This window comes from Aristolochia californica, unplaced genomic scaffold (assembly GCF_029961685.1).
Source record: "Aristolochia californica isolate CCGP_79_NKW_82.1479 unplaced genomic scaffold, dmAriCali1.0.hap1 SCAF_12, whole genome shotgun sequence".
Lineage (NCBI taxonomy): Eukaryota > Viridiplantae > Streptophyta > Magnoliopsida > Piperales > Aristolochiaceae > Aristolochia > Aristolochia californica.
Window position 1 is genome coordinate 26,386,212 of NW_027181793.1, and position 26,882 is coordinate 26,413,093.

Sequence of the window (26,882 nt, forward strand, 5' to 3'; positions counted from 1 at the left end):
ATGCAAACTTAATGTTAGGCAAGTTATAGAAAGTGGGTTCAATGTACACATAATGGGACTAAATTGCCTATTTCTTTTTTCACTCACATATGATACCGGTTTGGTTTGGCTATGGCATTGTCGGTTGGGACACATCAACTATGATAACTTGGCACTACTAGACCAAAAAAATATGGTACCAGGCATGTCCACCATACATATATTACCAGTCAAAAATACAGAATTGAGTAGTAACAAAGATGTTACCTTGAAAGAATAATGGCCCTGGACATAGGAAGAGAAAAAGGAGAAGATTGCATTCTCGTTCTAGATAAGAGTCAGATAATATATGCACATGCGTTGTCGAACAAGATAAATGTAGCACAAAAATTTAACATCGTTAAAATGAACTCAAATGTATATGTACCTCAGTTCTGATTTATCATTGTTAATTCAGTGGTGTTGATTTCAGATTTTAGCTATGTAACCTCTATTTTAAAACTAAGTTGCATGCATGTATTTGTAGTGGCTTTGATTTTATTTTCACCAGAGACAAACTTTTATTATATTTGTTTACGCCTGATATCCCATGTGATCCACTAAGAAATATTTCTTACATGAAAATCGATGATACGTTATTGCAGTGTTACATATATTACCAATCAAATATCCTAAAAGCTGCCAAAAAATCTCATGCTCATTTGCCGAAATTTCCTCACAATAAGCCACCGAAAAAATCAGATGTTTGCAGATCAGTGATACGCAGAAGAATACATGCACAAGCACACTATGTGTGCAGTTCGCCTGTCAAGAAGTGGGGTCTCGGCTGCTTACCATTTTCAAATTGATTTTTCCGAATACCTGCACATTACCATGATATGAATACCCTCAGTAAAGATGGTTGTCTGGTTGATTTCCCTTGTTTGCCATATATAACTAATCTGTGTCTGGGCCGTACAAACCGAACACAGTTACGTATTTCTGACACATGAAAGATCACAGCAGACGACAAGCAACTGTTGCCCACTAGACTTTCAAGATTTTCACCACAAACATGGGACATGATAACTCATCTTATAAACCAAAAAGAAAAATGTGCTAGTTACCTGTTTACTCAGACAGCAGGAGTGCAATCTCAATCTCCTGGAGTGATTTTCCTTTCGTCTCAATTACATTTTTCTTCACGAAAGCTGCTGCTATCAAGCAGAAGGTAGCAAAAATCGTGTACAATAACTGCGGTCCCAGTTGCTCCAACAACCGTAAGAAAAGCAAGCCAACGAAGAAATTCACCACCTGAAAAACCAAACGTGATAATATTACATAAATATGACCCATGATAAAATTGAAACTAAAACATTGTGTGTACCCAGTAGAAGAAGACAACAGGAGAAGGACATTAGGTTCAAGTTGATGCAAAATAATGAACAAAATTCTCGGAAGTATATATACTAGTAGTAAGTTGAAAATCATGAAACATAGATGGGTCCTCACATTATCTCCTCAAATTATCAACATAAAATCACAATGATTAATAATGCAATTCTGCATTGTCACTTGGTAAATTAAGAATTCAAATATTAATGCAATCAGCTTTTGGGCCATTAGGCCAAATTCCTTCATTAAAACAATGGCAAGCAAGTCTTCTTAACCAAAAAGGCTACTCCCCTATCCAACATTAGTGAAGTTTGCACCTATTTTTGCAACATAATAGACTATCATACCATCCAAGTGAAAGATCTGAAGAAGAATCTGCATAAGAGCATTACCCAATGGACAGACATACAAACTGCCATGGCTTTTGCACGTATTCGATTAGGAAAAATTTCAGTTAAGAGAAGACTTGGCACTGGACCAGCTCCCAGTGCAAATGTGAAAACAAACCTGTAGACAAGCACATACTTGCTACATTAAGCACAGTAAAAGATAAGAAAATTTAAATTTTCATAATTAAATAACTGTTCAAATTGCAGTTTTGTATCTTATACTAATTGGCCCAGCAACCATTGTTCCATATTGTCCATTGACTCCTACATATTTATAACCCACCTACATTAGTTCTCTTGTGCTTAGCCTACCCATATTGTGGGAACAATAGAAAGAATGTAACCACTACAACATATTAAGAATGTATAATTTAGCACAAAGTTCCTCACATTATCTCAGCAACACTTAGCCAACCTATATCCTAAGCTTCAATGCATTCTTCAGTTCATATTTTTCGTAAGCATAAAAACAAAACACGAAATGGCATTTGCCAGATATTTTTGGCCCCAACATGGATCCTGTAAAACCAATTGTTTCATTGTATGTAGGGCACATTTATCTGGCAATGCATCTACATGTCGTTGACTTTACAAACCTACAGATGCCTTGGCTCAAAACACTGATACAGATAATTTCTCAGTACATGGAAAATATGTCATGAATTTTATTTCCTCAGCCAAGTACAGAATAAATTCACCTTCCAAGTAGACCACATAATACATAGCTTGCAGGATAAAAGAAATTGTCTCAATTTTTTTTGCAGCCATGAAAGAGACACCAAGAAAAGCAACCTGTAAGAGCAAAAAGAAATGTTCTTACTATCACTCACGTTAGCATTCCACCTACAGATAAATACAAGGCGACGGGGCTTTTGGCTTGTAAGCTTGCTGCGAGCACCTGTATACCCATTGCTAGTGCCTGATTCAATTAGTTTAAGAAATTAATGGTCGTATTGGACATTTAATACGTAGATAACTACCCTAAATAACAAGACTCATCTGCAAAATCGTTGTCATGGAAATCATTTCCACTTTCTCACCATGCCTAGAAAGCTTCCAAGAAGAAGTAACTTCCTCCCCAGCTTATCCATCAAAAGCATTGCAATAGTTGACCCTAAAAAAAGCAGAACACAAAACTACTTGAGAACCGCCTTCAGATAGAATCAGAAAAAAAAGTGATCATTTACCTGAAGAAAATTTCTAAGAAATCAAGCCTCAACAACATTGAAAAACTAAATTAAGCAATTTTACAGCCTAGCAAATATTGTGCTAGTTTCTACTCAACTCCAGGAAGCTCCTTTGGGTTTTATCCAAAACTTCACTAATTCATTCTGATTATACCTGAGATATTAGCAAATCCAACACAACTGTTTGCCACACTTGAGGGGACCCCTGCACTTTTAAAGACCACTGAAGAAAAATAGAACACAGCATTTATACCAGATAACTGCTGTAATGCAAATAGCGCCGATCCAATAAAGACAACTGCCAAAGGGGAAACAAAATAGATTGATTATTCATTTTTTAATAAAATTATAGATCATCAAGATATTATAAACACCAATTAAGAGGCTTATTGCTCAAACCTGATAACTCATTTGTTTTTCTTAACACTTTTCAATGTGGGACTTTTTCCCATGAAACACTCACGCTCAGGCTTACACATACCGGGCCTGATACGAAGGCACAAACTCCCAAACAAAGTGGACAACACACAAATAACCTGGCTCTCACCTCATTGAGCCTATAACATATAAATAACCTGAGAAGCACAAACTAGGCCTCAACCCATGCACACATCCTACTCTAATACCACTGTTGAGTTGAACCCGATTTCATCCCAAAATAACTAGATACTTATGAAACCTATTGCTCAACCATATAACCCCTTAACTTTTCTTAATATTTTTCAATGTGGGACTTTTTCCCACGTAACAAGATAGATGGAATTACCTCTAAAGTGTCGTCCATAAATTAGCTCTGAGAACCTTACAGCATCCAAGCCATCCCCCCTCTCTGTTCGTGAAAGTTCTGTCATGGCTGATTTCACATGTGATGCTCCCAAGAGCCTCTCAAATTCAGCCTCAGCTTCAGCACATCTTCCTTTCTATAACACATTGTGAGGAAATAATACACATTGAGTTGTATACATTTTAGCACTGCCTGATTTCACTTTTTATCTTCTTAGAGACCAGAGAGCTTGCACAAGTAGACAATGCTCTAATTTTGTGCATATTTAAAAGCATATTTTGAGGCCCATCAACGAGAAAATTGTTAAGCACCTAGCCAATACTACCCAAAAGACCGGCTTGTTAGGAGCGGAAGACATAGGTACTTAACCCAGGACCCTAACAAAAATCAAAATAAGTCATTGAATGTTAGTGTCATGCAAAGTTGGTTCCCTGTAACTTGCAATAGATTCAGAGTCCAACTCTATAAATGTTATTGAAACAGCTTGTAAAATGACAACGTTGTTTCAGAAATCATTGTTCTCAGAGTTTAAAAGTTGTCAAGACCATCACAGTAACACATAACTGAACGTCACTTTATGGAAGCTAAATTCAAGTTTAAACTTAGAAAACCACATAGGCATGAACTCTGGTTGTCATTCTTCACTATAAAAAAAACACAAATGGAGTTGCATCAAACTTAAACGCATGCGCAATAAAACGAACTTTTTATAGAAGATGCTGAATCCACCTGAAAATCAGCTCAAAATGAAATAGAGAGCCTTCTGATTTATGTGACAAATACATGAACTGAAAAGGTGATAATCTGCTCATCCAAAATGTAAATGAGCTGATGACCTACAATATTAGGAGTAGTACAGGGAAATTGAACATGTAAAATAGTCACATGTAAAAGAAAACACATAGTATAGCCTTAAAGAGAAGTTATTTGAAAAAATTAAATGACCTTATAAAGCCAGTGAGGACTCTCTGCACAGAACTCCATGCCAAGAGCAAGCAGAACAGCAGGAATGGCAGAAACCCAAAAACATATCCGCCACCTGTAAGCATTTCAGGTCAATGAAGCCAACCAAGAAGGTATTATGAGAGATTTAATCCATCAGGAAGAGTCTGTGTTTTATGAGTATTATTTACCAGCCAAATATTTCCTTTGTTGGGATTCCAATTAAAAAGGCCCCTGTAAGTCCTAGGCATGTTGCTATCTGAATAAAGCTTCCATAAGTTCCCCTCACAAAAGAAGGTGAGACCTGCTTATAAAATAGAGACAGTTGACAACAATCTGTGCCAAAAGACTAATTTCATGACTTCATGAATTCAAAAATCTTCAGCAAGTCCATTTGCATACCTCTGTCACATAAAGAGAAGCAACCGGTGGCCCCAGACCCATTCCAACGCCAACTAACAACCTCCCAAGAATCATACTTTCCAGATTTTTTGACATTGCACTGAAACCAATGTTCACATTGTCACAGAAAAACTAATATAGAAATATTCAACGACTCTGATATGCAAAACAGTGAAAGCTGCAAATCCAAATTCAAGATTCACCTGAACTACAAATATCATAATTAGTATCATTAAGGAAATGGCACCAGAAACGTAAGGCAGAAAATGTGATGAAAATTGTATGCTTAAGGCACAGTTTTTGCATCCTTCCTAGCTTCTAACTCTAGTAACAGTTTTTCTCATGGTTGGAAAGGCAGAATAAATCCAAACTGGATTCATGTTTGAAAGTAAGTCATTTCTTGGAACTGTCTCTACTAACTTCCTTTATTTTCATATTCTTCAAGTTGAAAAAACTATCAGAACTCAAAAGCTTGGATATCACTCATCCTTTAAAACAAACATCCATCAAATGAGAATTGGATTCAGATCATTCATCCGTTCCTGAGAAACGTATTTTAATGAAATAACTGTTCAAATGCTTCAAATGATAAGGCAGGGTAGATGAGGAAAAGCATTCATGTAGCTGACTGTAATCTGGTTTGGGGATGTCTCTGATGATGACTACAATGATGACAAAAAGATTGTTAAAATAGAGTGTTTTCACCACATTACCTCACAGAACCTCCCATAATCATTGGTAAAGCACTCAACTGAAATGCCCTACGACGTCCAATGCCATCTGCCACCCAGCCACTGAAGAGACAGCCAATAAAGGCACCAAACAAACACATACTAACCACAAGACCTGTTGCCAACATAAAACAGAGATCCTCTCAAACATTCAATCCAAGAAAATATTTAAACAATTGCAGCTATAGCGATCCCAGCAAAACACTTACCCTCAGCCAAGGTATTCCCACCGAACCCTAGATCAAAAGCAATGGTTTCAAGTGGTTCATTGACAACTCTGCAGTAAGTATGATAAAAAATTAAATGGCCCGTATAAAACTGATCATAATAGACAAGGAATATTAGATCTTAGGAAAATAGACACGGAAATTTTATCAATAGAAAAGAAAATAGAAGTACTGATATAGAAAATAACAAGATGCACAGATGTGCACACACCCAACATGGTAGCCAAATAAGAATGATGAAATTGTTGCCACGCAAACATGAGGCAATGAATGTGTCCAAGACGGGTTTATAGCTTCAACTCCCATACTATGCGAACGGCCTGAAACCATTTATACGATTAGTCCAAAACAATGTAACTCGGGTCAGTCAATTAATTTGGAGAAAATAAAAGCATTCAAACAAGTGCGAGATATTCAGCAAAATTTCGATACTTCATTTTATGAAGGTTTGGCCAAACTAAAGCTCCTTCCAGAGTAGATACCTCTGTCAGTTTATATTAAAAGTGAAGTAAAAAGCCAAAGAGATGACCCTGTATATTTCTCGGATGACATACAATGTGGCGTGAAAAAAGAAAAAAGAAAATAGGAAAGGATTTTGCGACGAGAACTCACCTGAATGGTCCTTATCGAGTAATTTCTGGCACTCCTCCGATGCCATTCGAGTGCACACCGAAGAAGATTCACGCAAAACAGTCCGACCCCGCATGACAAGAGATGTACAGCATCCAACTAAAACAGGAACTTTTGGTGCACAACCACAGTACCTGCTAATGCCAAATTGACATCAATCCTGCGCCATTTGCATGCAATGCAGGGAAATCTCGTAGTTGAATCCATAATAGTTTAGGAATTCATGCTCACCAATCAAATCAAGCTTGATTTTTTTTTTTTCATGTAATTTGTCAAAGACGTTGGGAAACAAAAAGTTCCAACCAACACTGGTACGAAGAAAGAAAATGAGGCCAACGAAAAAACTAAAACAAAAACTCTCCCAGAGCTTCATTTTCACTCATTAAAAGAAACTGCTTTCGTCAATTAAGGACAAATCAACCGATACAGGCAGAAATAACTGATTTGGCCACCAGTGTAAATTACATGATTTTTAAATCAGAAAAGATAAAACTTCATGGCGCAGCTGAAGATCAGATCTTTTTTCTTTTGTACACGGATTAGAATATTCGAAACCAACGATCACAGCTCTCAAACAGACTTTAAAAAAAAAAAAAAAGGATTATTACGCCTTCACCTCAGATGAGCTAAAAGGGCGATCGATCTGCCATCCTTTTTAGAGACTGAAGACAAATTTCAGACAACTTATCTTCATGAGAAATTTAAAAAAAAAAAAATCCGGACACAGAACGGTTCGTCTGGAGGAACTAAAGAGTTAACAGCAGAGAGCGAAGAGGCACGAACAGTAATGCGCTCAGGTTTTGTCATATTTCACACCTGCACACAAAAAATGAAGAGTAGAAAGAATCAAATGCTACGCGTCAGAATTTCCGTTTCGGTTACCGTTCCTGCAAGGCCCGTAGTAATAGAGCAAAGTGGCATCCCAACTAAGTCGCGCAGCGCGGGTTGTTGGAGCCAGCTATGGTCAGTGTAGCAGGTAGCAGAAAGACGAGCAAGCGTCTGGAGACTCGGGTGTCTGATCTCCTAAAATAATTTCTTCCAGATGCAAATTTCACAACCTCACCACCCCATTCCATTCCTCACAGAACTGAACGAACAATACATGTCTGATGTCTCCACATACAGTCACAAATTCAGATTTCTGAACTTACAGTTTACTCCCTAACAGAAATTTTATTCTTTATTTGATTACTAGACTAAAAGTGCGTAAGTTTTCATTTTTCACCGACGAGAGACGTGAAGGCGACACAAACTCCGACGGCGGAGAGTCTTGTGCAGCTTCGTCTAGGTGATACTTGAGAAATGCGCGTGGCACTTGTCGGGAGTCTTGTGCAGCCTCCCTATTAATTGCTCTTTTTGTCAGAGAGAGGAAATCAAAGGCACGAGTAAAGAGATCTGCAAAAACAACGCTAAGGAGACGACAAAACTGAATTCCAAACTACAATTAGGTAAACAGGAAACTGGTCGAAGAACGTTTGTTATAACCCCTTCAAAACCTTGTTAGGATGGACGAATTGCAGTCAAATGTTTGATTTGATTAGGTTTAAGAAGCAAGCAATGACAAACTTGATGGTAATGATAGCATAACATGTCTTATCTTACAATAAAGCGGTGCCCAATTGATCAATATATCTGATTTTTAGTATGAATGACACGACTGACATATCAATTTTTTAGCGACATAACTATGTATCAAATTTTTAGCGACATAATTATGTAATTTAGAACTCGATACACCAATACACAATTTATATCAGTAAAACAACCCCTGCTGACATGAGGATTTACTTTAATTTTGACTTTTTGAGTACCCTCAAAAAGGTATCAAACTTAATGAGCACCCGCGTGACAAGAGAAGTTATAGTTTGTATTTGATATCTACAAAAACGTTTAAGCGAAAAAAAATACTAACTCAACACCTACAAGTTCTATATATAAAGATGCATGCAGAAGAACCACTCTCATCAAGGAAGAAAAAGGCCCAAATTTCATACAAAACACAAGAATAATTGATAGAATGAAGATGAATCAAATAACATTCCAAGTCTTGATCGTCAAGTTCAAAATTGAGAACGTGACTATAGTATGGCTGTATTGATAGCATTCTATTTTCCTTTATACGACACAAAACCCAGCTTCTGGGTATTCGGACTACACATGGACATGCTAGCGTACACCTACTCACCTCTAGAAAAAAGGTATTGAAATCGGGGTGGAAATGACTTCTTACACAACCAAGGTGACCTATTTCGTAGGCTTACTTCAATTCTTGCTCAAAATCAAGCAACCAGGACATCATCTTAGAAGTCATGCAGCACCTAAGGATGAACTCATTGTCTGCAGCTGTTATGAAGTACAGGAAGCTTGAAAAATTAGGACTTTGGCTAACACAAAGAGACAAATCCAGGGCATAGCTTTACCTTGTTCACGAGCAAGTCAACTTGTTCTCTGTACATCTCTTTCATGTCAACAATATCTGCTCTAAGTTCTTCCAACTGCAAAAGGAATAACTGATCATTTCGCAGCCCAATTTTGTGTTCCTTCTGCAGGTTTTCTAGGAAGCTAATAGTGTTATTCAACTAAAGTTAGTGCACAGGGCAAGCATGAAGAGACTTGAATCATCATCGTTGTTGTCGCTGTCAATTAATCATTTCAAATATGTAAATATGGCTACCAACTAAAGAAATCCTATAAAAAAAACTACTGCAACAGTGATGCTTTATGGTGCATAATATCAGGGTGCACTGGAGAAGCAACATTTGCAAAAGACAGCAAACTTGCAAAAGTTAAGATGGATTTGTAACAAAAGTAGGAAAGACAAAAACAGAACGTATTAGACAATGCATAGGTTGGAAATGAAAGACAAGAAGCTAGGAGATTTAAAGTTGTTGAGATAGGTTTCACCATTTTGATGTAGACCTATAAGCGCAATGGCAGAAGGGTTTTATCCACTTAAATTGATAAACCCACAAAAGGTCAAGGAGGCCAAATTTGATATTTGTTGAAGAAGCTGAAAAAAACTTGAGAAAGACAGCAAATGGTCTTGACATATGAGAGACGCAATGTAGGAAAAGAGTTACCAGCTACGACATAAAAAGAACACAGCCTGGATGCTGGTGCCCAATGATATAATCTTACACAACGTTTCAAATATGCTAACTCTCCATGTTACCTCTTCATCACGTTCACCCATAAGTTCCAGTGCTGCAGTGTGCCGTCTTCTTAAAGCTTCCAGCTCTGCCTGTATGCTAGGCAGTACAGCAGCCTCAGTCCTCAATTTTTCACACTGCAAAACAGATTTTAGATGCTCATTTAAGCAGCAAGACAACATAGATACTACACTCAAAAAACCAAGAAAATAAAAGTGGAAAAAACAGACCTCTGCTGTCATCTTGACAAGCTCCTCTGCAAGTGAATCCCGAATAGATTCCAAAGACATCTGAAGTGCAGAAGGGATTTTATGCCATTGATTAGAACAAAAAAGTGCCTGAAGCTCCAGTTGTCATCGCCAAACATTTAACACCAAGTTCAAATTGTTTTAGCATTTTTAACACCCCTCGCAAGAGGTTGCACCTGATTGAGGCCTCTAAGTTTGGCTCAACCAAGTCCATTTGAGTTTTAACTGTAGATGCCACGACCTATCAGATATAGTGGCTTATAAGCCAAATTCACAACCAAGAAAACCACTCAAAACTTGTTAGGAATGTAGCAGTATTTAAGACAATACCACTTTTTTTTTCCTGGGAGGGGGAGCGGGAGAGACCTGTATGGATTTATAGTCACCTGCCAGAGAAACTTCTTCCTCAACCAGGAATTAAGTCTATGAATATACAAACATCAATGGGAATAGAAAGAGAAAATATTCATATTTCAAGAATATGCAACTTATCTCTGGAATATAAAATAGGTTGTGAGGTCAATCCCTTTACAATATCATAGATATATTAGAGAGAGGAAAGTCTACTTTCAGATTAATTGAACAACGGAAGTTGAGGCAGAAAAACCAATAATGATTACACAGTGGATAAATTGACCAACCAGTTTGCCACTTCACATGGAACTTCAATATGTATGATTTTTAATATTGATTACAGGCACCATGATACTTGAATCAAATACCTTAAGGTAAACTCAACACCACCTCCATGCGCCACTCAGCTAAAGGCTGTGTAAAAGTGTAAAATTGAAGAGTAAGGAGAGAAGAAGTAAGAGGAAGAAGAGGGAAAAGAGAGATGAGAGAAGAGAGTTTAGAAAGAACTCTATTCCAGATAGATCCCCATGCGTAATCATGTGTAAAAGTGCTCGACCCCCATCTTCTTTAATATCCTAATTTTAGGGATAAATATAATTACACCCTTATACACTTAAAATTAATTAACTCCTTATATCTCCCACTATACATACTCAAATTACATCAAACCAGAACTAGAGATAGATCTAAACACGTAGAACAAAATAAAGCCTACTTCAGATATCACAACTAATGTAAAAAGACAAACTACCCTTCAACTATTTTTCTAACACTCCCCCTCAAGTTGGAGCATATGTATCCATAAGTCTCTGCTTGTTACAAAAATACCCAAATTCGCATTTACCCAAAACTTTAGTAAACACATCTCCAACTTGATCACCAGATCGAACATAGGGAGTGACAACTTCCTTCTTCGTGACTGTATCTTGAATGAAGTGACAATCCACCTCAATATGTTTAGTTCTTTTATGAAAAATACTGGATTCCTTGAAATGAATATGGTTGTTTGATTGTCACAATACATTCGTAAACTCATCACTATATAGTTTCAATTCTTTGACAGCGATTTCACCTACATCATTTCACAGATTGTATGAGTCATGGCTTTATACTCAGCTTCAGCATTGGACCAGTCACAATTTTTTGTTTTTTGCTCTTCCAGCGTACCAAGTTACCTCCCAATAAAACACAATAACTTGTGGTAGACTTTCTGTCAAATTTGGACCCAACATAATCTGTATTTGAGAAAGTTTCTATTTTTAAATGATCTTGGGGTTTAAATGAATAACCCATTTCCAGGTGACCCCTTTAAGTACCTTTATATTCTCTGTCCAACTTCTAGATAAACCTTGCAAGGACAATCCATAAACTGACTAACAACACTAACAACAAAGGATATGGTAGGGAGAGTGACTGTGGCATATATCAGTTTGCCAACTAATCGGTGATATACCATCTTCTCATTGAGTTCATCACTTTGTTTATCATAAAGATCATGCCCAACCTCCATGGAAGTTTCCATTGGTTTGGCAACCAGCAAACCATACTCATGCAACATATCAGTGGAATACTTCCTCTGTGTCAATATGAGGTTTGCCTTACTTCTAGCCACATCAATCCCTAGAAAATACTTTCAGGAATCTAAATCTTTAGTCTAAAAGTGTATAACAAGATGTGCCTTTACCTCCTCAATGTTTGTCACATCACTACCAAATAAGATAACATTATCCACATATACTAGAAAAGCACAATACCAGACTGCCTCTTTCTAGAAAAGCCAAAATACATAAACCACCTGACTAAATTTCTCAAACCATGCTCGAGGGTCTTGTTTGAGACCATATATAGCCTTCTTAAATCTGCATAACTTGCTAGTCTCCCCCTAAGCAACATACCCAGGAGGTTGCTCCATATAGACCTCTTCATCCAAATCACCATACAAGAAGGCATTTTTAATATCAAGTTGCAAACAACAACCACCCCTGGTTCACACCATAGCAATCAAAACTATACAAAAGATAATTTCACAACTGGGAAAAAATCTCAAACACATCGACACCATAAATTTGAGTGTATCCCTTGGCTACCAATTTAACCTTGTATCTCTCAATAGAGTCATCTGCCTTATACTTCATTGTATTTACCAAGCGACATCCGACCACTGTAAAATAAGCGACCGCTTTTGGATTCGCTTAAAGGAAATGGAGTCTGGTGATGCTTGCCTAGTTGACATGAGTCACACTGAAGTGTAAGACTGGAAGGAAATGCCGAAAAAAGTTGAACCATCTTTGCAGGAGAGGGATGACTTAGTGGTAGATGCCACTAGAAAAGTGAGATTGCAGAACGTAGAGCTGTAAAGAATCTTGGGAGTGGCTTTCCATACAATATAATCCATCTCTGTCACAATTAGAACCAATTGTCTTCCTCGTTGTGAAATCCTAAAATACACAATGAGAAGGATAAAAAGTTACAAAACAATTCATAGATTTAGTAAGTTGACTAACTGATAACAAATTAAGGGAAAACTTAGGAACAAACAGTACAAATTGAGGTGACATGAATGAAGACAAAACTAATGTACCCCTTCCTTGAACTGATGAAATGGATCTATCAGCTAAGGTGACATGCTTAATAGCAGAAGACTCTTTTAAACCATAGAATAAAGATAACATAACTGACATCTGAGTACCCGTTTTGATACCATAAGTTGGGTCCAAGACCCACCCCAAAATTACTAGCCAGCTTAGGAAATTTTTTCCCAACTAATAAACTCAAGATCTTTGTACTCACTAATCCATGTGAGACTATTCCTTAACAATGCTAAAGAAGAAACAACAATCAATTGTGCCATACACTGAACTAACTGTTGCATTCCATCATATGCCCCCTAGTACAATAATCACTAAGGCCCAGTAGATGCTTCTATGCTCTCATGAACAAGAGAGTTTGCCCAATGAAGGTTTACCAAATTTAGCCCAACACTTGTAAGAAAAATGGTTGAAGAGGCCGCAATGAATACATTTTCTATTAGGTCTACTATCACCCTTGTCAATGCCTCTGCCATGGCTATCTCTTCCTCTCCCTCTAAAACTTCCACCTCGACCTCTTACTGATTCCAAGTTACCGAAAGTATTGAGGGCAGATACAATAACACTAGTCACATCTTTGTTTCCCTGGGATATAATAGCAGACTCTGCGTGCAAGACTCTACTAAAGACCGTAGACAGAGACTGAATATCCTTTGAAGCTAACAATTGCACTGGAACGACATCAAGCTCTAGCCCCAAGCCATCCAGTTTGCTATATGTACTTGTCCATGCTATTTTTTGGATTCCCTCTCATTAGTAGTAAAGGGATGGAAAACATTTATTTCCTACAATACATCCACCAGTTCACTATAGTATTCTATAACAGATCCCTAACCTCTCTTGAGGCTGAACAGTCTGGCATATAATTCATAGATTCGCGACAAATTGCTCTCCTCAGCATAGATAGATTCCAAGGACACCCACATTTCCTTAGAGCAAAGCTTGAAATGAATGTTGTTGATTAGCCAGGTCATAACATGACTATCTTCGACTTCTCACTCATCATTCAGAGGAACAGGAAGATCTTCTCTAATGAACTTGGACTTCTGTTTCGCCTTCAAGTATAGTCAAACTAACTTTGACCAACTAAAATAGTTTAATCAAGATTGTATCTTTTCCCTTAGAACTTCCAGATTCCCTTGAAGAGATAATTATTTCACTAGAATTAGCCATAAGTACCACACAATAGTCACAATCAGGGTATAAAAGCTTCAATCAATAAGATAAACGTGCAGAGTAAGTGGCCCCACTTCTCATAAATTAGGGTTTTTTAGGACACTTGCGTTAAAAACCAAACCATAAGTACCACACAACAGTCACAATCAGGGTATAAAAGCTTCAATCAATAAGATAAGTGTGCAGAGTAGGTGGCCCCACTTCTCATAAATTAGGGTTTTTATGGACACTTGCGTTAAAAACCAAACCATATCCAACTCCACCAGCTATTTGTGATTTTACTAGAAAAATATTGCAAATCACAAGTGTAAAGTTGGATCCAAGGCCCATCCCAAAATGACTAGACAACTTAGGAAACCTCTTTCCCAATTAATAAACTCAAGATCTTTGTACTCACTAATCCATGTGGGACCATTCCTTAACACTCTCCCTCACATGTAGGCCCTCTTTTGTGGCTCTACAAGTGCATAATTTTAGGTGTAAGTCTTTCTTTGTGGCTCTACAAGTGAAACGTTTAAGTGTAGGCCTTCTTTTGTGGTTTTACAAGTAGATAGTTTAGGCATAGGCCCTCTTTTGTGGCTCTACAAGTGGATAGTTTAGGTGTAGGCCCACATATGAGTACCTGCTATGATACTATGTAAAGTTGGGTCTAAGGCCCATCCCAAAATGACTAGCCGACTTAGGAAGTTTCTTTTTCAATTAATAAACTCAAGATTTTTGTACTCACTAATCCATGTGGGACTATTCCTTAACAACAAGAAATTAGGGCTGATGTCACCTTACTAATGGGTGACGTACACAAAAAAACCCAGTATTGGGCTACGCACCAAGAGAGTGGGTACTTCCCAACTCAAAGAATACTTCTAGGATTCCATCTCAGCATTAGACTACACTAAAGGTAGTAGAGGCCAACAAGTTAGGTTTATAGCAAAAAAAAGAATGAGAAAAAACTTTATTTTTATCAACCAGTTATGCACAAACCTCGAGGGATCCCTCTTCTAAGAAGTCACAGGCTTCAATAGAGAGAAGTGATGAAGGATAGAGGCTTGCAACCAAGATCTACTGCTCTGATACCATGTAAAAGTGTAAAATTGAAGAGTATAAAGAGAAGAAGTAAGAAGAAGAAGAAGAAGAGGGAAAAGAGAGATGAGAGAAGAGAGTTCAGAAAGAACTCTAGCTGGGGTTGTACTCAACCCCCATCTTCTTTAATAACTTAACTTTAGGGATAATTACAATTATACCCTTATACACTTAAACTTAATTAATTCCTTATATCTCCCATTATACATACTCAAATTACATCAAACTTGAACTAGAGATAGATCTAAACATGTAGAACAATATAACACCTACTCTAGAGATCACAGCTAATGTAAAAAGACAAGTACACTTCAACAATTTTTTTCTAACAGGCTGAATCCACACAAATTAATTGAAGGGGAAGAACGGTATTCAATTTTCTCTTATTTCAATCAACAAAGGCTAATAGCATGTAGAAAATCACCTGTAACAATTGGTTTTCTGCCATAATATCCAAGAAGAATCTGAGACATATAGGATGGTCTGGAGCTTCAATTACAACAAAATCAGAATCCCCAGCAGACCAAAGTCGAGAAGAATGACATTAGAATAATCATCACAAACTGCATTTTCAGTAAGGTAGGGAACCTGATGCCTTGTCATGCCAATAATCCCATTTTCCTTGTGCTTGTCTCCTTGTATGCCTAGTGTTGTTTGCTTTTGCTTTTTCTCTTCCACCCCTCTAGTAAGGTTTATTTCCATTTCTCTTTCTGAGTCTTTTTTAATAAAATCACCAAAATGCAGGGATCCAACCAGAATCCATAAACGTTTAATTTAAGGGCTAGGGCTTTGCTCCAGCTAGCAAGCAAGATTTTTTGCTTCCTTGGAACTTCCAATACCAAATACATCAACCCAGAGGCATTCAAGATCTTAGGGACAGGGTAGGACTGGGAAGCAGATTAGTAGCATCGTGTAAAAATAGAGAAAATCAGGGAGGCATCCATAGAAAGACAATCTTTGACTGCAAGCAGGTCAAAGCTTCTGCTAGCCTCGTCCTTCTTTGCAAGCCATACATGGAGATATAGGAGATGATCAACAACTTGGTCTACTGGCCCGGCTGGCAAAATAGAAAATTAAAGCTAAGTTTTCGACGCTGGGAATGAAACAAAACAAGATCTTAAGCTAGACATAGGTCCTTCATGTATCACAAAGAATTTCTCTTGTTTCATGTGCTGCATGACAATACACCTACCCATTTTGCATTCCCTCTGCACCAGGGGGACAAGACAGTATCCCTCTTCTTTCATGTGCCGCATGACAATACACCTACCCATTTTGCATTCCCTCTGCATCAGGGGACAAGATAGAATCTCTCTTCTTTCATGGGCAGCATGATAAGACTCAACAAATGATCACCTAGAAATTTCTCATTGCCTCTAAATTAGGGGATAAGACATTTGGCGATCTTCTTCCACTGCAACTTCACAACTTCAATCTGTACCATCTTTTAAAAGAGTTTTGAAATGAATTGATGTATCCCAGGATTTAAGAACAACTAAGTACTTTCTTCCATAGTTCCACATTTTCCTCGCTGGGAAAAAAAACACTCTCAAATTGCCACTGGTTGGGTACTTCCAAGGGGCATTTGTTCAAGAGCATCTAAAGGATTTTCAAGAATAAGTTTACAGACAAAAATATCAACACATACACATGATAGAATTCATAAATACTAACATGAAGAAAGAATTTATGGATCTTGGTAGCTATTTTTTTAAAAAGATCCTGGTCATTAAATAATTAGTCTTAACACCAACAATACTCCCAAGATTACCACCTAGACATTTGGCACAAGAAAGCTCAATCCTGACAAAAGCTCTCATAGGCACCCCTACCTTTCAAAAGAAAAGACCTCCATATAACCTACCCAGTTCTAGCATTTTCATTCCACAGAGAACAACAATTTAACAGAAAGCATATGCAACTGTGCCAAGAGACTGTAATCTAATGAATACTATAACATCATAAATTTGGCCCTTATGTCATTTCCATGTTATTTTTTTCTGTCTCAGTCTCCTCATGCTCCCCAACATATATCCGCTATCTCCTTTTTCTGATCACCCAAATATTATCGATGGTCGAAACCTCAACAAGAAAGCATGCCAAACCCAATCTTAACCAGTCTAGCCATACAGGCTTGTCCTGACTTAAGAAATTGACACAAACAAAGTTCTTCTGCCAATGAGTCAAGAAACAAATAATTGCTTTCCATCCAAGAGAACTTTAGATGATACAGAAATATAACCATGCAAAAGGAAAAGAGGAGAAATAAGGAAGAGAAAATGATCCATACCAAGCGAGACATGTAAGAGGCAAGTTCACCGTCCTTTTGACGGAGAGTTGCTTCAAAAGCACTAGGAGTCATGCTTTTCAGAAAATACGGAGTCATAGTTGTCTCCCCAGAAAGTCTCCTTTCAGAGAAACCACCATCTGATGAATCCAGAGATGCTTGAAGAAAATAGCTTTCCTCCATGCTTGTGAGACTTCCAGCACTAGAAAGCTTTCTGATAGATGCAATTCCTGTCATCATTTAATGTAAAAAGTAAGATCATAAATTGAGAGTACTAGATAGAATGCTCAGCAGGAACAAGTACACAATGTTAGGGTTTACCATTTTCAGCATATGGGATTTGTTTAGTTGTTGGAGCTGAAGTTTCACGACGAACTGCCCTTTCCAACTCTAGCCTGGCAGCCCTCTCCTGCTCCAACTCCTGTGCATTTACAAGTAATTCAAATAAGGGTTTCTGTTGCCATCCACAGACCAAGGTAAAGTTCTGTCACTCTCTGATGCCACATGCTTAGATGAATCTCTACCTGTTCTAATAGTTCTCTGTGTGTCACTTCCTGTTGTAACTCATGCTTGTGTTTACTCCTGAATTCCTTCAACTCATCTACTAGCTGTTTGGCACGAACTTCTTGAGTTGCAGCTGCTTCCAGTGCGGCAAGATATTCTTGTCTATTTTCAGATGCTCTTTGCCTTTCCTTCTCAAGAGACCTACTCAGTTGAGCCTGTTCTGCTCTAAGACATGAGACCTGAAACATTCTTTTGTTAGTTGTCTTGCCCTTAAAAGTCACAATTTCCAGAATAAGAGGCTATAACAAACAGGGGAACCTGGGCTTCGAGAACTGCATTTCGAGACAAAGTTTGAGAGAGGCGCCCATTCATTGATCTCTCTCTTTCTTCAGCAGCTGCAGCTTTGGCCTCTGCCTCCTGTTAGTTGATTGTGAACACATTTGAATCAGTAACTACATAACAAAGAAATCAATCATAGAAAAAAATCAGAAACAAAGAAAAATCATCAAAAACCTGTAAGCGTGAATTTAGTGCTCTCTCCACACCAGCCCAGGCCTCGGCCCTTCTAGCAGTAGTTTCCTGACACATTTCAGAAAGAAATCAAAAGTTACATAATACTCCAAGAAATAATCTATAGAGTACTTGAAGTCCCTAATTCCAGAATGTTGCTTCAGAAAAAACGTTGATGGGAGGAAAAACCTGCACTGCTTCAATCTGCCTTAGAAGAGGCCTGGTTGACTCAGGAACTTGAGCAATCAACGCCTCACATCGTTGTTCACTTGCCTGGTGATAGCAATATCAACATCCATGAAAATGAAACAACAAAAAATAAGATAGCAGTGAATGACAGGTGCGTTCTCAGAAGTAGTTTCACATACTTGATAGCGCTTTTGAAGATCATCAATGTCTCTCTGAAGCATATCTTCTCTAAAGACTGCCTACAAGATTAAAAGGATAAGAAAAGCACAAAGAATGCAGTTTCCAAACCTGAAAGAGGTCAAAATGAGTACCTGCTGCTCTGTCCTAGTCAGAGTTTGCCTGAGCTCTTCAAGTGCTTGAACCAGTGTTGCTTCACGTTCCGCAGCCTCTCTTAATCGACCTTCAAGTTCAATTCTGGCTTCATTATTAGCGCGTGCCTCTGCAAGAGCCTCTGCCTCCTTAGCTGCATTTAGGGCATTGGTATAGAATTCCTTTTGAGCAACAAGTTCTGCTTGACTCTTCTCTATGGTTTCTTGAAGCAGCTTTTCTGTTGCTGACTTGTCTCTTTTTATGCTATCCACTTTTGTTTCTTCCACCTGGAAGATTATAACAATATTAAGCCCATGTGAAAAGTTCTAATTATCTAAAAGAAGAACAGTACAAAAGAGACATATAAAGAGAAAGTTTATGGACATCTTTCAACAAACCTGTCTCCAAATAAAAGAGATAAACAGAAAAATGCAACACAGAGGCATGGCAAGGATTTTTAACAGAAGGAGAATGCTACAAACTATCAAAGCAAACTTCATATTGCAGCCATAGAAGAGAAAATTATAGAATAGAGCACAATCACCCAGAATACAAAATTGACAGTGAGTGTCATCCATAGCTAGCATATGAGGTAGCAAGTTAGCCAAGCATGGAGTGGGAATCCAAGCACTAACAACTAATCAGGTAATGTTGCAAATTTCCCCAAAGATGCTGAAACCATGAGGACGATTTTTATTTTTCTTTAAGAGCAATGAGAATGGGGAATTCATAAAGACAAAATCAGTGATGATAGAAAGGGGAAGAGGACACTAGATCTGGCTTTTAATGGTTCCATCTAGTCAGGCACCAGGATTACAAGCGATAGCATTCCAAACATATGCAAGTTTTTATCATGATTGGTACATCACAAGTAATAATCTAAGACTGACATATGAACCAAATTACAAACAGAGGGCTATAAGATGTACCATAAAAGAAAACTAAAGAAATTCTTCAATTGCAATTCAGGAATGTATGCTGATTATTTTGAAGTACCTGAATCTTGGAATTTAATCTTTGCTTTTCCTCCTCGAGCTCCCTGATCTAGCAAGTATTGAAATAAATCAGAGGAGTTTAAGCAGCATCCAGATCATGATCTAGTAGATAAGGAGTTAACAACATACTTGTGCCCTTAATTTCCTAATTTGTGATTCCTGAGAAGCTTGCTTTCTCGAAAGCTCTTCGCCTGACAAAAGGTAACATTGTTAAAAGTCTAACACTACAAAGTAAATGAAAAAGAGAAAATCAGATGTTGTGGTGTATACAAACTATTTCTCAAAAGTGCAGCAGGATAACACACAATGCAGCATGTACCTATTTCTTAAATCCCATAATGTTCATAGCCATGAAAAGATCTCCGACATGAAAAGCAGTCCAAGATTGTGATATACAGTAACAAGTATCAGACATGCCACATTGTCAAGAAAGTAAGATAGCTTAGAACTAAAACACCACAAATCCATGTCTTAAAATTATAATTTATCTTTTAACATCAACAATTATTGATGGCATTTTTGATAATCCAATGACCATGAGTCAAAATCATCTCCAACATTAGTGAAAACCAAGATCTTATCCTTGAATCTATATCAAGCACAAGCAAGGCATGGTGAGCTCCATGAACAGTAACGAACAAACTATGTCACCAACATATGGACAAGGGAACAAAAAGTACAAGCAATATTCTTCACAGTCCTCTACCTTCGGCCATTACTTGACTAATTATCTCATCTTTTTCCTTCAAAAGAGCAGTTGCATCACTTTTTTTGCTCTGTTCTCTTCGTAATGTATCCCGTTCCTTTGTGAGAGCATACACCTGAAACCAAACGTCTCAACATGCAGTAATCAAGGTTCAGGCCCACAAGAAAAAATTAAACAACTAGCTCAATCCAGATGAGAACTTTGGTATTTTTTTTAAAGAAAATATTCTATTAACAATCAGATTAACAACAAGAGAAAATATTATTGGCTGTGGGCCCACCATTAGTTTTACAAACCTGCAGTATTCATTTTACATGAGTTTCACATTTAGTTTGTAGAATTCAGAAAGTTTGAAGGGAAATCAGAAGTCAATCTGAAGCCTAAGCAAAGAGAGCTGAGCATCATGGGGAGTTGCATACACACCAAAAACAGAAAGGCAGAACTTTTGTTTCAAAAATAGACAAAATTTTCCATAGAGAAGGAACATATTTAGCTACAATTTTTTCTATTTGTATTTTCAATTAAAGATTAGAAAGAATGATGCATAATTTAAGGCATACAAACCAAAAATTTGTTCAGTTATACATAGATCTCAATGAGTGGGGCTGCAATAGGATCCCAAAATGTGCTAGCAAACAAAGCCACTTTTATATGTATATTTAGTATTTACCTTCCTTTCAAGAGATGCTACTCTTTGATGATATTCTTCCCGCAGTGCATCAGACTCACATTCTCCAGATTTTCTCTGCAATATGGTTATCATCCAAAGTCAAACTATACACTCACAAGTCTCCGTAGTGAAAAATATGAAACTTCATAAAAAATATGAAAGGTGAAAAGAAGTACCTTGAGCATATCAATATTCACATACATTCAGAAAAGAAAAATCTCACATCATTCAGGGTCATATTTATTATTTTTGACGAAGATGTTCAATTAAGTTGAAGTGACGCCGAGAAAACCAAAAAATAAGAAGAGTTGAGGTGAAACAAAAAAGAATTAAGTTGAAATGAGACAAAAAAAGAATCTAAGTTGAAGTGAGATAAAAGTAAGGAAAAGGACATTTCATGAGTTAATAATTCAACCATCTAACTGTACCAAAACAACGATGTAGGAAAAGATAACACTAAAGTTATATATATATAATGGAAGACTTCACCATATATGGCTATAAGAACTTTAAAAGCAATATGGCCGTATGAACTTTGACTGACCATAATTTTTATTATTAAAATTTTCTTATATGCAACAAAAACTAGGGGTTGCTCATTAGTTCTACTGCTATTACTCAGAATCCACACCCCCTCCCCTCCCCACCCCCCCCAGCGGCACTTTCATCAATGCTTTGACCAGATTTTCTGATTGCAGATTGATGCTCAATCAATTGGAATATACCTCAACCATTTGGCTCCCTTGGGAGAAGCGGGATCCAGCAACACCCTGTTCCATTAGACTCGATTCCTCTCACACCCATATGTTTTGCATTTATCTTGTGATAGTTTGTTGTCCTGACTGTATTTTCTCTTTTTCTTTGTTGGTTGTGCCTTTTTGCCCCTCTGGCCACCATCTTCCCTCTTTGCATGATAAAGTTATGTGAGGGAAAGAGAGACTCCAAGGGACTCAAACCCTACATTAACAACTTTTTGTATCCCCTCCTAATTGAAAGGGATTTGCTTGTCATCATCAGTTGGCTTCATGGAAGAAGCTCCCTCCTAGGTGCTTAATGCATATTTGACATAGAGATATTGATAGATTCATGACCATCTCCTGGACTCACACATATTGATGTGCTAATTACTAGGCTTATAACTTGGCTTGGAGTGGAGTTTCCACGGAAAACTTGTCATGGTAAACTCCCTTTCTTTTTTGGAAAATGAGAAGAACGTTATTGAGAGAAGGACAATACACAAAGGCATACAAAGAAGGAAAAAACAAAATTACATAAAGAAGGAGAAGAGAAGTAGAAAGCCAAGACACTAGATCCAATGCATATGAATCTAAAGAGACGCCAGTCCACACTAAATTATCCACAATGGAATTTGCATTCTGCACCACATATACCCATGAAACTGGGATGAGCTGAATTAAACAAAAACTCATCATAACAACTAAGTAAAGTCCATGAAAAAGCTTGTCAAGATTTAAACTAGCTAATCACCACAAAAGAGTCTTCCCCCACAACCAAATGAATGGAGAAATAAACACTATAAATTATGATCCCAAGCAAGTTGTTGCACTCTCTTATATCATTTCCTATTCCTTACCCCATTCTCCTTTTTTTGCGAGGTCTCTTGTACTCTTTTATTCTTAGTGTAACTTCCCCTCAACATCTTCAAAACATGATAGATGGATAATGACCATTTCACTATTTTGGATGTGTGAAGTTGGATCCAAGACCCATCCCAAAATGACTAGCCAAGTTAAGAAACATTTTTTCCAACTAATAAACTCGAGATCTTTGTACTCACTAATCCATATGAGATTATTCTTTAACACTCCCCCTCACGTGTAGGCCTTCTTTTGTGGCTCTACATGTGAACAATTTGGGTGAAAGTCTATGCATGAGTACCTGCTTTGATACCATGTGAAGTTGGGTCCAAGGCTCATCCAAAATTACTAGCCAAATTAGGAAGTCTTTTTTCCAACTAATAAATCCAAGATTTTTGTACTCACTAATCCATGCGATTATTCTTAACAAGATGCATTTGAGCATCCTTATAATGCACCATAAAAGGTTTTTAAGTCATGGGACAAACCAGAACAAGGTCACCACCAACTCATGTCTACTGTAAGTGATGAATTAGTTGCAATGTACATCCACTTTAAGTGATTGATAAGTTGCAAGCTGACGATGAAGAACTCATGAATCATCAAACAAAACCTCTACTGCTAAAAACACAATTCATATGGCATATTATCGAGTAAGTCCATAGGCAAAGAGATATGAACCTAAATACCAATTCTATAAGATAAAGAATGAGATGCCAAAAAAAAAACTATTAAAAAATTTGCAATCAGTTTCAAAGATACTGTGTTCCACTGTTGGTTCTGTTGGTTATCAGCCTAACAAAAGAAAAGCAGAAAAAAAGGTATGTACCAACCTTCAATTCCTCAACCATAGATTTTAAGTGCTCATTCTCATTCATCAGCAATGCAATTTCATCTGCTTTCGACTGCCAAGGAGAAGCTCTAATAAATAAATTCAGAAAATAGATTATAAATAAAAGTCATACTGTTAAAATGTCTCATAATACAAATTTTCAATCATATCTGGCACAAGGAACAGGAGTTAAGAAAAAAAATTCATTCCCAAAGTTGTCTAGGAAAGCTTTGAATAGATGTGAGCATAAAGTAACTGGCTCTATGACAACATACCTGAGCTTGTCTAGCAGCTCCTTGCAATGCAGCTTCCATCATTTTCATTTCCAACCTCAACCTCTCTAATTCGGCATCTGTATCTACTGTATCAGAAACACCGATCCCACTTCTTAAGCACTGCTCTGATTTATCTGTTTCACTATGAATCACCTCATCATTTCCTTTTATAGGTTCCTTCTGCAATTCATTCTCAATAACTATAGGTTTGGAAGCCATAAATTGAGTCTGCTCAGAGGAAGGGACATCTGATAGACTATCACTCAATGGTTTAGCAGCATTTTCCTCTACTATAAGAGCCGCATTTGCATCAGAAGATTGTGGTTCAATATTGTCTTCTCTGTTATCTACAGCGGCGACATCCTCAGGAAAACCCTCCTCAGCAAGCTGTTGTACATCAATTTTCTGTTGATCCTGATTTCCATCTAATTTCCCAATTGACTGTGCATCACTGGGCACAACAACGCTACTTTCAGCTTGATCTGACTTGTTTAAGTCCTCAGGCACCGATTCCCTAAGTTGAGGTTCTTCAATGAATCCCAGATCAGACCCATCTTTCTCTTGCACTGAGAAAGTGGAGTCTCGTTTTTCTAGATCCTTGGCGATGGATGGCACTGTTCCAGCTGTCAGTGAATGTGAATCAGATTCAGCTTCACCAAGTTCTCTGAGTTCGTTAGATGCTGTTTGCACTGTATCTGAATGCAGGTCTGCTTCCTGACTTGTAGGAGTTAGAAGTTTATCTTCAGTTGAAGGCTGCTCTTGAGCTGATAGTGTTATCTCTGAGGAAGCAACTCCATCAGATATGTGTTGTGAAGGTTCTGCATTTTCTGAAGGTTCAACAGAACTTTCTCCACTCTTATGACCCATAAAGGCCATAACTGGGTCAAAAAGAGCTTTCCGGTCTGATGAGGAAGGCCATAATCCCGTACCTAGTAGACAAATGAAAAACAGAATAAAAATTAACCCATTCACAAACATACCAAAGGAGATACCTAACTATCTTAAAAACTTGATTCAGGAGATAGATGAACTATAACTGAGACTGTTACGATAAAACTACCAAGCACTTTATTAGATACTGAATTCCACAACTCAATTAAATGAAACCCGAAAGGGGGAAGGGAAGGGGGAAAATATGGAACAAACCATGAGAAAATATTAACAGGTCACCCAGAGCATATTTTTTGCCTGACCTATGTCTTTTGTTTTCATAAATCAGTACACCTTCTTAATGCTTGAGTCAATAACCTGTTTCCTGTAAAACAAATACTAAAACCACGCCTATTTCCATCTGTAGAAGGAACGATTACTTACTTTCGCTAGAATCAGATTTCTCCTCCAGCCCAAGAGCGCTATCAAAATTTTTCTCTATGTTCTTCACACTTTCGCTGAGCTTGTTCACAGCTCCAGCTAGATCCGAGAAGCCCCCAAGAGAGACCTTCCCTAACCACGCCATGATCAATCCAGGAACTCAAAATTAACTCTTTTTAACTAAAAGCGTCGAGCTCAAACACATCACGAACCTGCAAAATAAGAGAAACATATCAAGGGTCAAATTCTACAGAAAAAAAAAAACAGCAAATTAATCTCACTTACTAACGGAATCAATAAAGATATCAAACTCGAATGGGAGAAAAGGAATGAAAGTACAAAATTCAGAACGCACCATCTAATCCAAACTACATTAACATCACACTCAATCCAACCGCGGAATTTGAATTGGAAAAAGAGAAAGGGAAGCTCTTCGCCGATCCCCAAAGAAATCCAGACATCCTCCACTCGCTAACTATAAAATATAATGCCTCACATCAAAAGACTAACATAATGCGAGGGAATCAAAATAATCAAGAGAGAAAAAAGGCGTCATATGCCTACAAAACAAGAGATCGCAATGAGAATTCGCCCAATGTAGATCAAACTCCCTGCTTCCGCGGAGATTGGAGATTTTTCGAGGTTAATTACAAAAAAAAAATTGTCGGAAAGGAAATGTGAGTACCGAAAGAATGCGATCCCCCCGGGAATTTTACTTAAGCTTCGAGTACACGACGGCAGGGGAGTCTACAGGCAGATCCGAGGGGAAGCTCGGCTCAAAGACAACTTGCCTGCCTTTCGTGGCATGAAATGAAAACTAACTTTAAACTATAAAATTGAAATTGCCAGCACTATTAAATATAAAAATCTAAGCTCTAAAATTAGTAGCAGGGCTTCCGACAATTTCAATCAATATCATGTACCTGTTTCACCGATTATAAAAATAAATCTCGTTAGCCGTATCAGAACTGAGGAAATATTTGTTTTACTAAAAACATAATCGAGGAAATATTACTCCACCGACTTTCTTAAATAAATTTAGGATTGATTTTTTTACTTGTTTATAAAATTGCCTAATAACGGTGGATTTTGCTTTAAATGGCTAATATTAGGGTATTTTAAGAGTGATTTTTCATTAAATGTGTTTATTTTGTGCAATTTACATATGATATTATACATTTTGAATTGATTTATGTATTTTATTATATACTTTTATCTATTATGTATATATTATAAACAAATTAGATTATAAATTATTTTATATACTATGCGTTATAAGAATATCATTAATTTTTAATATATCATTAAATTTTATAAATTTGTTTTATTTTCAAATATAATATATGTAATAGAATCTAAATATTTTAATATCTTTTGAATATTACTATTAAGCATAAAATTTATTAATAAATTAGAATTTATTATTTTATAATGTCTTTTAATTCTACATGATTAT

At 37.2% G+C, this 26,882-nt stretch overlaps 2 protein-coding genes across 11 annotated transcripts; both read right to left on the bottom strand.

Moving 5' to 3' along the window:
• Positions 1 to 607: 607 nt before the first annotated feature.
• LOC137945907 (probable plastidic glucose transporter 2) lies at positions 608 to 7,774 on the bottom strand. Of its 8 annotated transcripts, none has more exons than XM_068791995.1 (15): positions 7,528 to 7,774; positions 6,628 to 6,779; positions 6,227 to 6,335; positions 5,998 to 6,065; positions 5,771 to 5,903; positions 5,058 to 5,157; positions 4,847 to 4,959; positions 4,659 to 4,752; positions 3,696 to 3,849; positions 3,084 to 3,227; positions 2,783 to 2,856; positions 2,573 to 2,661; positions 1,746 to 1,860; positions 1,086 to 1,272; positions 608 to 840 (listed from the first exon to the last, which is right to left on the bottom strand). In XM_068791995.1, exons 2-14 carry the CDS (start codon positions 6,719 to 6,721, stop codon positions 1,090 to 1,092), a joined length of 1,470 nt encoding a protein of 489 aa, XP_068648096.1. In that variant the 5' UTR covers positions 6,722 to 6,779; positions 7,528 to 7,774; the 3' UTR covers positions 608 to 840; positions 1,086 to 1,089. The 8 variants fall into 8 exon arrangements, with proteins under 8 accessions (XP_068648096.1, XP_068648095.1, XP_068648097.1 ...); XM_068791994.1 differs by having other exon boundaries at positions 4,847 to 4,962; XM_068791996.1 differs by having other exon boundaries at positions 4,847 to 4,914; positions 6,188 to 6,335.
• Positions 7,775 to 8,631: 857 nt separating this feature from the next.
• LOC137945247 (golgin candidate 5-like) lies at positions 8,632 to 26,236 on the bottom strand. Of its 3 annotated transcripts, none has more exons than XM_068791028.1 (21): positions 26,112 to 26,236; positions 25,782 to 25,901; positions 25,430 to 25,638; positions 24,116 to 25,044; positions 23,842 to 23,913; positions 21,411 to 21,485; positions 20,741 to 20,855; positions 20,164 to 20,225; positions 20,036 to 20,083; positions 19,042 to 19,326; positions 18,910 to 18,969; positions 18,731 to 18,814; positions 18,545 to 18,610; positions 18,350 to 18,448; positions 18,052 to 18,270; positions 17,849 to 17,948; positions 17,531 to 17,757; positions 10,025 to 10,084; positions 9,818 to 9,931; positions 9,066 to 9,140; positions 8,632 to 8,988 (listed from the first exon to the last, which is right to left on the bottom strand). In XM_068791028.1, the coding sequence occupies exons 3-21, from the start codon at positions 25,569 to 25,571 to the stop codon at positions 8,953 to 8,955; spliced, it is 2,868 nt and encodes a 955-aa protein (XP_068647129.1). In that variant the 5' UTR covers positions 25,572 to 25,638; positions 25,782 to 25,901; positions 26,112 to 26,236; the 3' UTR covers positions 8,632 to 8,952. The 3 variants fall into 3 exon arrangements, with proteins under 3 accessions (XP_068647129.1, XP_068647130.1, XP_068647131.1); XM_068791029.1 differs by lacking the exon at positions 26,112 to 26,236 and adding an exon at positions 25,991 to 26,096; XM_068791030.1 differs by lacking the exon at positions 25,782 to 25,901.
• Positions 26,237 to 26,882: the final 646 nt, after the last annotated feature.